Source organism: Sinocyclocheilus grahami, unplaced genomic scaffold, assembly GCF_001515645.1.
Source record: "Sinocyclocheilus grahami isolate Dianchi unplaced genomic scaffold, SAMN03320097.WGS_v1.1 scaffold3.1, whole genome shotgun sequence".
Classification (NCBI taxonomy): Eukaryota; Metazoa; Chordata; class Actinopteri; order Cypriniformes; family Cyprinidae; genus Sinocyclocheilus; species Sinocyclocheilus grahami.
In genome coordinates, this window is record NW_015505182.1 from 2778385 (window position 1) to 2794842 (window position 16458).

The 16458-nt window shown below is 37.3% G+C and overlaps 1 protein-coding gene across 1 annotated transcript in view; it reads right to left on the reverse strand.

Moving 5' to 3' along the window:
• Positions 1-1183: 1183 nt before the first annotated feature.
• LOC107581429 (cas scaffolding protein family member 4-like) overlaps positions 1184-16458 on the reverse strand; it is a 22469-nt gene continuing 7194 nt past the window's right edge. The window contains exons 2-10 of the mRNA XM_016266989.1: positions 10027-10431; positions 8774-8845; positions 7970-8083; positions 7624-7819; positions 6821-7278; positions 4764-4877; positions 3336-4622; positions 1918-2001; positions 1184-1819 (exon numbers count right to left, since the gene is read on the reverse strand). Of these exons, the coding sequence (XP_016122475.1) occupies positions 1406-1819; positions 1918-2001; positions 3336-4622; positions 4764-4877; positions 6821-7278; positions 7624-7819; positions 7970-8083; positions 8774-8845; positions 10027-10431 (3144 nt within the window). The 3' untranslated portion in view covers positions 1184-1405. The remainder of the gene's footprint in view (positions 1820-1917; positions 2002-3335; positions 4623-4763; positions 4878-6820; positions 7279-7623; positions 7820-7969; positions 8084-8773; positions 8846-10026; positions 10432-16458) is intronic.

Genomic DNA, 16458 nt, shown 5'->3' on the forward strand with positions numbered 1-16458 from the left:
CAGACAATTTTGCACATTCATGATCAAATATTTGATCTAACACATCTAGTATTTTGAACCCTTTTAATGTAAAACAGCTAGAGGACTTCGAAGAGATAGTTCACTCCAAAATGAAAATTCTGTCATCATTTTCTCACCTTGATGTCTCTACAAATCTCTGACCTTTTTTTCCCTCTGTGGAACTTAAAAAAGATATTTTGAGAAAAGTCTGTGGTTTTGTTTTTCATCTATACAATGGAAATCAGTAGTAACCAAAACATTCTTATGTTCTTATATCTTCTTTTGTGTTCCACAGAAGAAAGACAGTTATACAGGTTTTTAAAAAAAAATCTCGATGGTGAGTGAATGAATGATGATTTGGAATTTTTATGTATTTATCTATTTATTTTGTGAACTATCCCTCTAACTTCTAGGCTATCACATAAGACATAAACGGTCTTATAAACAGTCAAAAAATGTTGATAAGTAACATTTTATTTGTGTCTAGAAGAAATATTTTCACAGACATAATTATATGTGAAAAAACAGAATACTACATTCTTACAGTGTGTGAATATTGAAAACTAGAACATTGACAAATTATACAAAATTTTTTAATTAATTGTATTAAGGAAATATTTATATTTTGTTCAAACACTGAATTTTCAGACACATAATATAGTCATCTACATACATTTTGTCTATTTATTATGACCAAAAATCATTATACAGTGCCGGGCATTATAAAAGTGCAATTTTTCATTTAAAGTCTGAGGTTTGGCAGAATGAGAACACCACAAAGAATAAGACTAATAGATGCCCAGGTCATGTTTAAGACTGTTACTGTATTACGGTTTTTAAAAAGAGCAGATTATCCAAAAATTAACATTCTATGACAGAATTTCCATTTTTAGGTGAACTGTCACTTTAACATCTGCACAGCAACTAGCACGTTTTCTGCTTTGTCTTCATGTGTTTACATGCACAATGACAGTGATATTGCCTAATAACCCAACAACGACGTAAGTCCATGCAAACACTTCAAATAATGTTCTTTTATCAGGTATATAATTTTTTTTAACTGTGACAGCCCAAACCTGATTGCAACAGATTTTTATTTTTTTTATGTAAATACCTTAACTGGTATTTGTACAAAAGCTTTTATTCTTCCATCAGCATACTGTTGTGCATGTAAACACATCATGTCATTATTTGAGGTTATAATTAAAAGTTGTCCCTTTGTTACCTTTAACACTGCCTCCTCATCCAGACTAACAGGTTGAACAAAAAAAGGAGCTTGTTTTAAGGGTGGCTTGTTTAGACTCGCATACAAATCACACAAATTGAGATATTTCACAAATACCATGTTGTCTTCACCAGACAACCTCCACACGATAAACTGGGCAAACAGATGGCAAACTGCTGCTCAGACGTCCTGTGACATTCTGAAGTGTTGTGCCCTTTGAGCCAGCTCTTTGGCAATGTCCTGCGCCTCCTGGAGAGCCAGTTTGTCGGGGAAGTTCAAAGCTGCCTTCTTGGTCACCATGGCCAGTTGCTTGAGATGGGCACACAGCTGATTGCTCATAGACAACATTTCCCCGCTGGCCTCTCGATTTTTAGCTTCACTACACAGAGTGTTCACGAGTCTTTGGCCCACCATGATGACCAACTTGCTGTGGGAGATGAACTTTTCAGGGGGCTGTCCATCATTCAGGCTACTTATAAACACACTGATGGCCTTCTGAATAGCTCCAAAATACAGCCGGCAGTGGTCAGAGATGGAAGGCTTCCTGGAGGTCTGGAGTGGACTGCAGGGATTAACGGACTGTGATTTGGAAACCTTTTGAAGACACGATGAGTAATAAAATGGTTAGAGAGTCGAAATCAATGAGTTAATGCAATACGGTGAGCTGTACTGGAAGGGTCACAAGTTTTTACCGTTTTTTTCAAGGTATCACCATTCTTCTTTGATTTAAAACTGCTTTTGGGTGGCTTTGGTTGTTGGTCGAACTCTGTCTTTGTCTGTTGAAAAGCAATAGTATTGGTTAAAATTTTTAGGTAAACAGTATTATTGTTCATGTCTTGTATAATTTACTCAACATGACACAACCAGCCAAAAGGTTGGAGTCAATTCATAAAAAAAAAAGAAAAGAAATGAATACTTAATTCTTAAGCAACAAAACATCAAATCGATCGAATGTGACATTTATAATGTTATAATAAATAATTTTTCAAGTGATGATCATAAGAAATGTTTCTTAAGCAGCAAATCAGCACATTATAATGATTTTTGATGGATCATGTGATACTGAATTCAGCATTGCATTATACAGGAATATTTTAAATAGTGCTGACAAATGATTAATCGCGATTAATCGCATCCAAAATAAAAGTTTTTGTTTACATAATATATGAGTGTGTACTGTGTATATTTATTATTTATATATAAATACAAACACATGCATGTATATATTTAAGAAAAATATGTTTATATATTAAATATATTTATATATAATATAAAATATAATAATATAAATATATAAATGCATATGAATGTTAATATTTTTAAAATATATACTGAATGTGTGTGTATTTATATATACATATATATATATATATATATGTAAACAAAAACTTGTTTTAATCGTGATTAATCGTTTGACAGCACTCATTTTAAAATATATTAAAATATAAAACAGTTCTTTTAAATTGTAACAACATTTCTCAATATTATTGTTAATGGATAAAATAAATGCAACCTAGGTGAGCATTAAAACTTTTTTCTGGTTGCTTTTTTTTATTACCAACCCCAAACTTTTGAATGGTTGAGTATACAGATAATATTAATTAATGCTTATAAAAATGTACATGCAGGGATACAAGATATATCAGTGCCATATCATTTATCACTGCAGATATTAGAGATTAAAACAATAATATTTTCCCATGCATGTTCATTTCTTCTATTTTTACATTTCGATTAACTTTGCTGTCATTAACACAAGTCAAAAAAATTATTTAATAATACTATTACATGTCATCTTTAGCAAACTTCAAAATGAATATCCATTTTTCATACTGTACATTATAATGTTGTGATGCTTAAATTCACTTGTAGCATTTAAACTATTTAAATTTTTGTTAGCATGTTATTTTTAAATGTATAATGTGATCAATCACCTGTTGTATAAAGGCATGTGGGTTAAATCGAAACCTATGTGATAGTCTGTTATTACATTTTTGTATTTTTGGAGCACAGGTGTGCAGACTTTTTTCTATATTCATGAACATTTAATATCAACCATTTATCAGTAATAGGTCATAACATGAAAAGAATTATAGTGTGATTTGCCTACCTGAAGTTGGACATAGTCACTTTCATCTATTCCTGAGTCTACCATTGGTTCACTTTTGCTGTGACTTCTCCTTTCAGACGGGCCTATATTCTCCACCACTACTGGTTCCTTAGCCGGGACTCTGAAAAGAAGCTTTCCATTTGCATTCAGGATGGATACCAGCCTCTTCACATCCTCTGGTATGGTTCGAGCCACCATAACAAAGCGCTCCAGGTGGTCAGGCGTCTCTGACTGGCCGTCATCCTGAGCTAGCGTATCTAGCAGCCAGCCCAGATCTCGCAGAGTCCTTGCAGCCTGCTGAAGGATCAAGCCAGAGTCTTCAACGATGGAGAGCTGCTTCAGAAGCCTGGTCTGCAGGCTGAAGTCTGTCAGTCGCTGTGCGTTACCTCTGACATCCAAGGCGAAGTTCAAGAAGCAGGTGACGGAGTCAGTCACGTCTTCAGTGGCCATGCGGATCTGATGGAGGTGCTGACTCAGATGCTCTTTGGTTCTCCACTGGCTGCTGACGAACAGCATAAGCTTGGGCACAGATTGGCACACTGCTTCTTGCAGCTCAAGCAACCTGTTGCTGGCTTGCTCTTGTGAAAGTGTGACCTCACGCAAGGGCTCAGGTTCAGGAGAACTCAGCATGAAAGAGTCGCATGAGCTCCTGGAAGAACTGGAAGCTGTGGAGGAGGTGGACACCGTTGAGCTCCTCTGGTGGTCTTTGTTGTCCTCATCGTCCCTTCTAATTGTCGCTTCCACAGGCTGCCTGGACATTGTTCTGCCCCTTGAGGGCCAATGGTGAAGTTGGACATACATGGGTCCAGGTTTATCCCTGTACTCAAGAGATCCGTGGGTCTTTTTAGAGTCTGTTTCAGGAGGGCTTTGCTTTCTGGGTAACACTACAGGGCTCTCTGTTTGTTTAAGGCAAGGTGGGACATCATAGATGCATGAATTTGTTGCATTCCCAGTATCTGTACAAGACTGCACCACTGCATTGCTCGGTTTAGGGATGTCATAGAGGGGCTGGATGGGGCCATGCCTGTTTTCAGGCCAGCTATGATTTGGCAAAGTGTCATAAAGCGGCTTGTTTGAATTCATAGTTTTGGGTGGCATGGTGCCATAGTAACAAGTTTCACATCCTTGTTTTTGGGGGGAAACAGGCACGTCATAAATCCATTCAGACTTACAGGGTTTTGGCATGGTACTATAACCACATAGAGGCTTTTGAATATCCTCACTGATGGAGGGCACTGGGATGTCATAATTGGGGTTTTGGGAAGTCATTGGGGGTAATGTGGCGACCTAAAAAAGAAGCAAATAAATAGCATATTTCACTTAGAAATAGTTCACAAATTGATTCGATTCAGCTTCTGTACTGAATCAGAGATCCGTTAGTGAAGACAGTTTTTAATGTGTTTGTATGAGTTGCGTTACCATGCTTACTCTTTTCTTGGTTGCAGTCGCACATCTCGCACTTTGCAGCAGTTCATATCTATTATGAAAGTCTGTGTTTGACGTCACTGATGTTTTCCTTTCCAAAGGCTGCAGTGTAGATGGCTTTAAAAGACAAGTTACACAATTTATGATGCTTAGTTTGATCAATATAATTTGCAGATTATTTCACAATCTTCTCGTCTTTTAACTGAATAATCGAAAATGACTAGTGCAAGAGTTTTTAAACTTTTCAATGCCAAGGACCCCCAAAAATAATGTTTTCATGTACAAAGACTCAGATAATTAAATGTTATTTTGTAACATATTTTATTTTAGTTTCCAAAATGTAATAATGAGTTTTAGTATTGCCACTGTACTAATGTGAAAGACAAAACAAATAATTAATTAAAAAATAAATATATTTTATAGAAATATAGAAATATATATTTTTTCTGCCTATTCATATTAGATGCATAAACATGAGGATATTTTCAGTTTTCACAATACACGTTTTTCTCTATATTATTTATTTGATCATTTTCTATATTTTAAAATTATATCTGGATTTGTTTTTTATTTATGCTGTATTTTTATACTGATCAAACAATGTCTGTCAATAAAATAAATTGTGCGTAAGTAAAAATGTTTTCTATAATCATTGATCATTTCTACATTTTGCTTCTTCTTTTTAGCTATTTTTTACTCTCAGTTTTTCTGCAGGCCCTCTTGCAGACCACTAGGTGTCCCATGACCTCAACTGGAAACCCCTGGGCTACTGAACAACTCAAATAATAAAAACTCAAGAGGACTTACTGTGAACAAGGAGGGTTTTCTCACCAGGCTTGGGACATCATATATTTCTGTACCAACTCTGGCTGTTAAAGCCTGAAAAGAGAAAAAGTGTAAGTATAGACGCTAAAGTAAACAAGCAAAAATTTGAATACTCTATGGAGATGACAACATGGCCCACTTCTTAAAGCGAGACGGGATCATTTAAAGTGCTGTACACTTTACTGTGTGCCTGCCCAATTAACCCGTTTTTTTAATTGAAGCCATGCTACACATAAGCTGCTAAGGTTAACAATTCTCCCTGAAGCAGGAGGGGAAATGGGCAACATGTGAACCCAGCCACTACACCTATTACACAGTAATTGCACAGACACTTCCCTCTCTCTCTTTCTTTGTGTCTTTCTATCTCTCTCTCTCTCTCTCTCTCTGGGGTCCCTAGCCATAGATCTTCTGGTTACAGTTAGTGGTGTCTGAATTCTGTCGTTGCTACTCTTTTACAAGCTCATAAAGCCCTTGTGCTACATACCTGTCCCCGCAGAGAAAGGCCCCTGGTCCCCATCTGTGAACTCTTTGCCAGCAGGGTTTTCTGAGACATTGCTTATTATTAGCCTCAGTTCAACATACTGTATAGTCTACTAAATCATCTAGACATTCAGTTCTCCCTTTTATATTTTGGAATGACTGGCTATTGACATTCATGGAATATTTAGTGAATCACGTGTAAAGGTCCAATAACTTTAGCCTCCACACCAATGGACAATAACGTAGTTCATTATAAGCGCTGTTAATATGTCGTCTGCCACTTTAAATGCTTGAGGTCAAAGTCAAATGTATTCTGATTGGCTGTCAATGTTTTTTGTCATTCATTGGCTGGGAAAAAAAAAATCGAATCCGATTCCAGATTCTGAAAGTTCTGTTTATATGAACCCTAAACATTGCAATCGACTTCATATATATTTTAAATGTATGTAAGCATATGCAGCACAGCACTGTACATTATATGCAAGGTCTTTTTAAATATGATTACCTGAATCTGAATAGTCAGATTATGAATAATCTGAATTTTTTCCTGTTGATCAGATGATTTGAGGTCTACACCACCTGTTTCAATCCAATTGAAATTCATTCGGATCAAGCTTAGTTGGATTTATTTAGGTGTTTACATGAAGGCATCTCAGTCTGATTGAGCCATCAATCTGATTATGAACAGATCATTTGGGTGCATAAAAACATAGCTACTGATAGAAAATGTGCTGTTGCTCCAGTGAGAGACTTACGTCATGAGGAGACCTGATTCCTTCTAGATCCTCTTGTGCCGTGTGCTTCTCTGATGAAGAGGCAGCTTGAAGGGGCACTGTATATATTGTACTCATTTCTTCATAAATCGGAATCACTGGTGGCCTGCTAGCTTTTGGAGTTTGATAGATGTTCTGATGGCAGTGGTTGCTCAAGTAGTCCCTCTCTGTACCCAAGTTCATACAAAGTTTCTCAGCCTCTGCTGGGGAAAGCGGAGCCAGGCGGTTCGCTGGTGCCAGGCCCTGACATCCATGAAGAGCACACTTCCACCAGCCGATGCTCTCCGCCACGTTCTTCTCCAGCACCATGATGATGTCACCCTTGTGAAAGGCCAGTTCATCCTTGGTTTCGGCTGTGTTGTCATAAAGAGCTCTGGCAAACAGCGTCTGAAGGAAACAGAAGACAGAAGATGTGAGAGAAGGGCCTCTAAAGACAGCTACTGGTTAGAAGAAGACAATGAAGGACCACCATGGATGGCAGTGGTGTCTTGGAATTGGATTTGAACAAACAATGGCCTTGTGTGACATGGATAATGGGCCTTTGCGTAACTAGGCACAACTTCGTAGCCTTGCTGAAAGAATCCCTGTGACCTTGTTCCCTAGATGTCCTCTGAGACTTTGTTCAGATAGGCAGTAAAAATCCAACACAAATGTTTGTTTTTTGTAGTCTGAGCAGACTTTTTTTCTTTGTATTATTGAAATATATATATTATACTGCCATTATCATGATATATGCTCTGATAATGTGGTTTTGTTCTGTCTATAAATACAAAAGTTTGGGGTACGTGGCATGGTGCCATAGTAACAAGTTTCACATCCTTGTTTTTGGGGGGAAACAGGCACGTCATAAATCCATTCAGACTTACAGGGTTTTGGCATGGTACTATAACCACATAGAGGCTTTTGAATATCCTCACTGATGGAGGGCACTGGGATGTCATAATTGGGGTCTTGGGAAGTCATTGGGGGTAATGTGGCGACCTAAAAAAGAAGCAAATAAATAGCATATTTCACTTAGAAATAGTTCACAAATTGATTCGATTCAGCTTCTGTACTGAATTAGAGATCCGTTAGTGAAGACAGTTTTTAATGTGTTTGTATGAGTTGCTGTACAGGCGTTACCATGCTTACTCTTTTCTTGGTTGCAGTCGCACATCTCGCACTTTGCAGCAGTTCATATCTATTATGAAAGTCTGTGTTTGACGTCACTGATGTTTTCCTTTCCAAAGGCTGCAGTGTAGATGGCTTTAAAAGACAAGTTACACAATTTATGATGCTTAGTTTGATCAATATAATTTGCAGATTATTTCACAATCTTCTCGTCTTTTAACTGAATAATCGAAAATGACTAGTGCAAGAGTTTTTAAACTTTTCAATGCCAAGGACCCCCAAAAATAATGTTTTCATGTACAAAGACTCAGATAATTAAATGTTATTTTGTAACATATTTTATTTTAGTTTCCAAAATGTAATAATGAGTTTTAGTATTGCCACTGTACTAATGTGAAAGACAAAACAAATAATTAATTAAAAAATAAATATATTTTATAGAAATATAGAAATATATATTTTTTCTGCCTATTCATATTAGATGCATAAACATGAGGATATTTTCAGTTTTCACAATACACGTTTTTCTCTATATTATTTATTTGATCATTTTCTATATTTTAAAATTATATCTGGATTTGTTTTTTATTTATGCTGTATTTTTATACTGATCAAACAATGTCTGTCAATAAAATAAATTGTGCGTAAGTAAAAATGTTTTCTATAATCATTGATCATTTCTACATTTTGCTTCTTCTTTTTAGCTATTTTTTACTCTCAGTTTTTCTGCAGGCCCTCTTGCAGACCACTAGGTGTCCCATGACCTCAACTGGAAACCCCTGGGCTACTGAACAACTCAAATAATAAAAACTCAAGAGGACTTACTGTGAACAAGGAGGGTTTTCTCACCAGGCTTGGGACATCATATATTTCTGTACCAACTCTGGCTGTTAAAGCCTGAAAAGAGAAAAAGTGTAAGTATAGACGCTAAAGTAAACAAGCAAAAATTTGAATACTCTATGGAGATGACAACATGGCCCACTTCTTAAAGCGAGACGGGATCATTTAAAGTGCTGTACACTTTACTGTGTGCCTGCCCAATTAACCCGTTTTTTTAATTGAAGCCATGCTACACATAAGCTGCTAAGGTTAACAATTCTCCCTGAAGCAGGAGGGGAAATGGGCAACATGTGAACCCAGCCACTACACCTATTACACAGTAATTGCACAGACACTTCCCTCTCTCTCTTTCTTTGTGTCTTTCTATCTCTCTCTCTCTCTCTCTCTCTGGGGTCCCTAGCCATAGATCTTCTGGTTACAGTTAGTGGTGTCTGAATTCTGTCGTTGCTACTCTTTTACAAGCTCATAAAGCCCCTGTGCTACATACCTGTCCCCACAGAGAGAGGCCCCTGGTCCCCATCTGTGAACTCTTTGCCAGCAGGGTTTTCTGAGACATTGCTTATTATTAGCCTCAGTTCAACATACTGTATAGTCTACTAAATCATCTAGACATTCAGTTCTCCCTTTTATATTTTGGAATGACTGGCTATTGACATTCATGGAATATTTAGTGAATCACGTGTAAAGGTCCAATAACTTTAGCCTCCACACCAATGGACAATAACGTAGTTCATTATAAGCGCTGTTAATATGTCGTCTGCCACTTTAAATGCTTGAGGTCAAAGTCAAATGTATTCTGATTGGCTGTCAATGTTTTTTGTCATTCATTGGCTGGGAAAAAAAAAATCGAATCCGATTCCAGATTCTGAAAGTTCTGTTTATATGAACCCTAAACATTGCAATCGACTTCATATATATTTTAAATGTATGTAAGCATATGCAGCACAGCACTGTACATTATATGCAAGGTCTTTTTAAATATGATTACCTGAATCTGAATAGTCAGATTATGAATAATCTGAATTTTTTCCTGTTGATCAGATGATTTGAGGTCTACACCACCTGTTTCAATCCAATTGAAATTCATTCGGATCAAGCTTAGTTGGATTTATTTAGGTGTTTACATGAAGGCATCTCAGTCTGATTGAGCCATCAATCTGATTATGAACAGATCATTTGGGTGCATAAAAACATAGCTACTGATAGAAAATGTGCTGTTGCTCCAGTGAGAGACTTACGTCATGAGGAGACCTGATTCCTTCTAGATCCTCTTGTGCCGTGTGCTTCTCTGATGAAGAGGCAGCTTGAAGGGGCACTGTATATATTGTACTCATTTCTTCATAAATCGGAATCACTGGTGGCCTGCTAGCTTTTGGAGTTTGATAGATGTTCTGATGGCAGTGGTTGCTCAAGTAGTCCCTCTCTGTACCCAAGTTCATACAAAGTTTCTCAGCCTCTGCTGGGGAAAGCGGAGCCAGGCGGTTCGCTGGTGCCAGGCCCTGACATCCATGAAGAGCACACTTCCACCAGCCGATGCTCTCCGCCACGTTCTTCTCCAGCACCATGATGATGTCACCCTTGTGAAAGGCCAGTTCATCCTTGGTTTCGGCTGTGTTGTCATAAAGAGCTCTGGCAAACAGCGTCTGAAGGAAACAGAAGACAGAAGATGTGAGAGAAGGGCCTCTAAAGACAGCTACTGGTTAGAAGAAGACAATGAAGGACCACCATGGATGGCAGTGGTGTCTTGGAATTGGATTTGAACAAACAATGGCCTTGTGTGACATGGATAATGGGCCTTTGCGTAACTAGGCACAACTTCGTAGCCTTGCTGAAAGAATCCCTGTGACCTTGTTCCCTAGATGTCCTCTGAGACTTTGTTCAGATAGGCAGTAAAAATCCAACACAAATGTTTGTTTTTTGTAGTCTGAGCAGACTTTTTTTCTTTGTATTATTGAAATATATATATTATACTGCCATTATCATGATATATGCTCTGATAATGTGGTTTTGTTCTGTCTATAAATACAAAAGTTTGGGGTACATTTTTTTAAAGAAAATAATATTTTTATTCAGCAAGGATGCATTAAAATTGATCAAAAGTGACATTATATAGGTTAAATGTTACAGAAGATCATCAATAAAATGTATCACAATGTATTTTCAACAAATGAACACCAAATAAGCATTTCTGAAGGACCATGTGACACTGTAGACTGTTGAATATTCAGCTTTGCCATCACAGGAATAAATACATCTTAATATAATAAACAGTTATTTTAAATTGTAATAGTATTTCACAATATGATTAAATAAATTCAGTCTTGGTGAGCATAAGAGGCTTCTTTTAAAAAACATTAAAATATCGTACCGACCCAAAAGAATATGTCCGTGTGTTTGTGTATAAATAAAACTTGAATGACCAAAACATTTTCGGAACTTTGTTTGAATGCGTTCATTTTTGCACGTTTTTGTAATATTGAGTACTATAACTGAGAATGTGGGTGTCCAAAGACAGGTGAATGGATGAAATGGCTTCCTCTATGCTTGGTTTTCACTTCCTGCAACAGTATTCTTTAGAAAATTCTGGTCTAGACTGTTTAACAGTGGGAAACATTGTGAACAATGAATCCATTCAAATAATTTTTAGCAGAACTCTGTTTGTCTGTGAATTCAACAGTAGTTCCGGAGTTTGATGCTCAGGTGCTTCAATTGTCTGTACGGTTATTTATAAACAGGCCCTCAGACACACACAAACACCTGCACCTTCAAATCATACAGTAAACAAGAGATTTGATGCAGGTGAAATCTAGAGAGCCTCTCACTCAGCACACATTAGCAGTAGCACACACACATGCACACACACGTCTACTATGTGCACACGTCCCTTTAAACTCATCCCATGTGCTCACAAATTCCTCAGCAGCAACAGTGCACATGCTTAAAATTAAACAGCACTGGAGCATAATAGAAGAATACCTTTCATGAACATGAACTGTTAGTGATCAGAAATCTATTTATCAGTCTCTTAGCCTTATTCTCAGTTAAATAAAAAATACATGCATACAACATAAAGCAAAGCAAAACCAATTAAATGTCAAAGGTTATAAGCTGTTTTTCATTTTTCATTAAATGTAAAGTCATGCAAATCTGATTATACAATATTGTGTGAATATACTCAATCTTTCCTCGTTATAAACTACAGTATGTGACATTTACTATGCTGTGTGTGAATAAGTAAAAACTTTTAATTTGGGCACAATATATGCATGGATGTTTTGTTAAAGTTAGTTGCTTCAATGAATAATTCAGTAAAACATGTATTATTAGATTTTTAATTCTGTCTAAATCATCTCTAAATCACCTAACCCTAACCCTGAATATATAATTTATACATATTTAATACATAATATATGTATAGTATTTGATATTCTACGCACATATATCATTACAACACTTTATTTTAAGGACCAATTCTGACTATTAACTAGATCCCTATTAGCATGCATATTACTAGCATACTGGCTTTTTATACTTATAAAACACATATTTATGTCTTATACTGAACTACCTTACTAATTATTAATAAGCAGCAAATTGGTTTATGGAGGGAAAAATTGTGAATATGTCCCTATTCTAAGGTATAACTATTTATATATACAGTGTATATATACAGTTATACCTTAGAATAGGGAACATATTTATTTTTAATTCATATATACATATAGCCAAATATTGTCCTATTCTAACAAACCATTCATCGATGGAAAGCTTATGTAATCAACTTATATACACACACACACACACACATACATATATATAGCCCCCCCACCCCCCTCTCTCTCTCTATATATAGGGGACATATTTTATTATATATGTTTTTGAGTACAATATTACAAACAATATACAAACAGTATTTTAGAAATTATTTTATTTTACTTTTTTCTTAATACATTTAATCCAATCCTTTTAAAAGTGAAAAGTGAAAATTATTTGCAGGTGCTGTAAACAGACATTGATTATCATTTACCAGAATAAAAAAAAAATAATTACATTTATTTAAATTAAAACACTTAAATATAACTACTAAATTGAAGAGCTGTCTGCAGAAACAGGTGATCACCACCTCTTCAATGTAATGTACATGTGTGTGCGTGTGTATTCATGTGTGTGCAGTAGCTGATGTTCAGCCCCCCCCCACCCCATATCCTCTCCCCCGACACGCCAGCCTTCCTTCCTCAAAGCTCCACTCCCCGCTGATAAGAGACGGATGCAAGCGCTGCCTTAAATGGCTCATGGACGGCTCCTCTGCGACAAAGCCTCTATTCAGCCCACATGGCTGACATACTGAGCACCAGTTCCACTCGCAAGCCCTCCAGTTGATTGCAACGCATGCTCTGGTTAATGCACGCTGACCACAACAAACCGCAGACCCTCCTACACTGATCCACACAGACCAAAGCACACCAGGGCCAGTCCCAGCATGCTTTGTGTGTACATGAGAACTTTATGTGTGCTGCAAACGTATCCTCTCCCCCACGCCAGCCTTCCTTCCTCAAAGCTCCACTCCCCGCTGATAAGAGACGGATGCAAGCGCTGCCTTAAATGGCTCATGGACGGCTCCTCTGCGACAAAGCCTCTATTCAGCCCACATGGCTGACATACTGAGCACCAGTTCCACTCGCAAGCCCTCCAGTTGATTGCAACGCATGCTCTGGTTAATGCACGCTGACCACAACAAACCGCAGACCCTCCTACACTGATCCACACAGACCAAAGCACACCAGGGCCAGTCCCAGCATGCTTTGTGTGTACATGAGAACTTTATGTGTGCTGCAAACGAGAGCACCAAACCCAAGTTGCACCTAGCTTACTTTAATAGTAGACATGGCATGAGGTGGTTTTGTTAGCATACAAAATAATAGGATATGTATTTCTTGTGGTTATGTGTGAAGGGCCATTTCAGTTGTTTGTTTTATGTAGCACAATGCTAACTACAACAGAAAAACAGCAGAGTTTTCGGAACATGTACAATAATACAATATGCCTAATTTGCATAGAAAAGAATCACTGAATTTACACCGAAAAAGAGTACTTGTAATACAATAACTGAAATGTATTTATTTTTTTAGGTTACTGAATATGCAGAAACAACCACGCTGAAAAATGGTGTAGGATTTACTTTGAAACTATTTTCACTCAGAAATGGTCAATTTGACTAATTACAAAATCAAGTAACGCATCAAGTAACGCATTGAATGTAACATGACATTAAGTAGTATTTTTTTTAAGTGTACTCTAATGCAACTTAAAAATAAATAAATAAGTAAATAAGTGTATGTGTGTGTGTGTGTATATATATATATATATATATATATATATAGACAATATATATATATATATTTTACTGTGTATAAGTAAGTAAGTAAGTAACGTAGGCCTATATGGTAACTTACTATATGGCAACTTAACCAATTAACAATTTTGATTGTAGCAGCTACTTTTAGATTACGTCCCCGTTAAAATGAACATATAAATATATATATATATAGGCAATATATATGTATATATTTTACAGTGTATAAGTAAGTATTTTGTAGGTTGGTAGGTAGGTCAAACTCCGTTTGAGACATATATCAACACTGCCTCAACCAATGGCGTGAGTTTGGGGCGGAGCTATCCGTTTACCCCAGCCAATGGAAGAAGGGAGACTTTTCAAGAAAATCATTATCTTTGCAATTCTGTTTTGTGGTGCTGGTAACACAGAAATTAGGGTGTTTTCACACTTATTAACATATTTCTGCTAAAAAAATGGTTTGAACATTGTTCACACTGTTCACTACAGATAAACAGTTTAACCAGCAACATTTTGTGCTCAAATAGTGTGTGCTGAAATGGTGTGACTGTAAGTGAATTTGCCCCTGGTCAGTACAACCGCACACGTGTCTTAAAAGGGAAGATTGCTGAGTGTGTACATTTCTAAGTTTGTGTTTGGAGTATGCGCGTGTGTACAGTGAGAAAGGAGGTCAAATTCAGCTGGGATTCCAGCACACGCCTGCTTGTGCAGATCAGACTGGGACAGCTGGCCTCAGCTTTCAAGAAGCAGCTGTCTCTCTGCTTCATGTCTCTCTCTCTCTGCACATACGGGATGAAAACTGATATGCCATACTGTGCTTTCACGTAATGATCATTTCTAGATTCATAGAAAAAACTACAAATATAGAATATGCAATAAAAAAATTTATTGCACAATTCACTAGAATACCTTCGGAGCAATATTTTTGAATGAAAAAAATATATTTTATATATTTTGGTGACACACTATCAGACTTCTTTCAAAAACATTAAAAATGGAATAAAATTAAGATTCATTACTTCAGAAAACTACATACATTCCATACAAGTGTCACAGTAAGATTGTGTTCACACTGCAAAATGTGTATTTAGTGTGTGAAAGAATTTCCCATTCACTTTAACCCCTCAACCTAAGGGTGAAAGTGCAAAACCCCAGTGTCAGCACTCCTCAGCAGAGGATTCTACGTACAAGGCAAAAAAGGCTTGCTATGCAAAGAATGATAAAAACACAAACGTCAGATTTTTTCATCTTTAGCACTTTCTAATGCAATATCCATGAACCCACAAAAGAAAAACGTTTTTGTCCATACAATGAAAGTCAATGGGGTCCAAAACAACCTTGGCCCTCATTGACTTCCACCGTATGGACAAAACCACACAGAAACTGCACTTTTCCCACAATTCCCACAAAAAAGTAAGTAAACTATCCCTTTATTTGGAAAATTGCACACATATCTGAGATGGCAAATAAGCTGTTGATGAGACAAAGTGGTCCATATTTCCAAAGGAAGAATATTTTTGAAGTGAGAGGATTGCTTTGACATAAATATTTATAGCGTGCTCACAGGGTCACTGGCTCAGGCAATGAGCATCTCTCTTCACAGGGACAGGAAGCTGCCTTGTTAAGATGATATATTAGACTTTCCCACACTGAGTGAGTGCATGAGTATGCACCGATGTAGGCCGTCTGAGATGTGCTTCATGCAAATAGTGTACCCAAGAAAAATTCCACTTGTTTTCCAAGCTCATCTCATAGTTTAAAGGGGTCATATGATGCGATTTAAATTTTTCCTTTCTCTTTGGAGTGTTACAAGCTCTTGGTGCATAAAGAAGATCTCAAATCCAAAGAGATATTCTTTATAAAAGTTAAGAGTCAGCCACGCCTACCTAAAACAGCTCGTTCTAACACGCCCCCACATGTCTACGTCACGATGTGGGAAGATTTGCATAACGCCGCCCAAATGTTCACGCAAAGAAAGAATGCGTAACTTTTATTCTCGCTGTAGTATTGTTGCCGCCGCCGCCATGTCATGAAGGCGCTGCGTGATTCTTTGTGAAAGCAAAACTACTTTGTTTGGCCTTCCAAAAGAGGACGATATCGCTTTGTCATGCCTGGAGCTGATCCGTGCTGGTTGCTGAGGAAATACAACAACTTTGCGCTGTGGTTTGCTGGATCGGCTTTCACCGTGGACGAAGCGGAGTCCAGCCCGGGGTCGTCACATGTGGTTGCCACGAGCCCTCCGGACGCTCCTTCGTCGAATCCGCTGGCCGCGCCGTTCTCAAGCCCACCGGCCTTCGCTCACTCTAGCCCTCCGGCC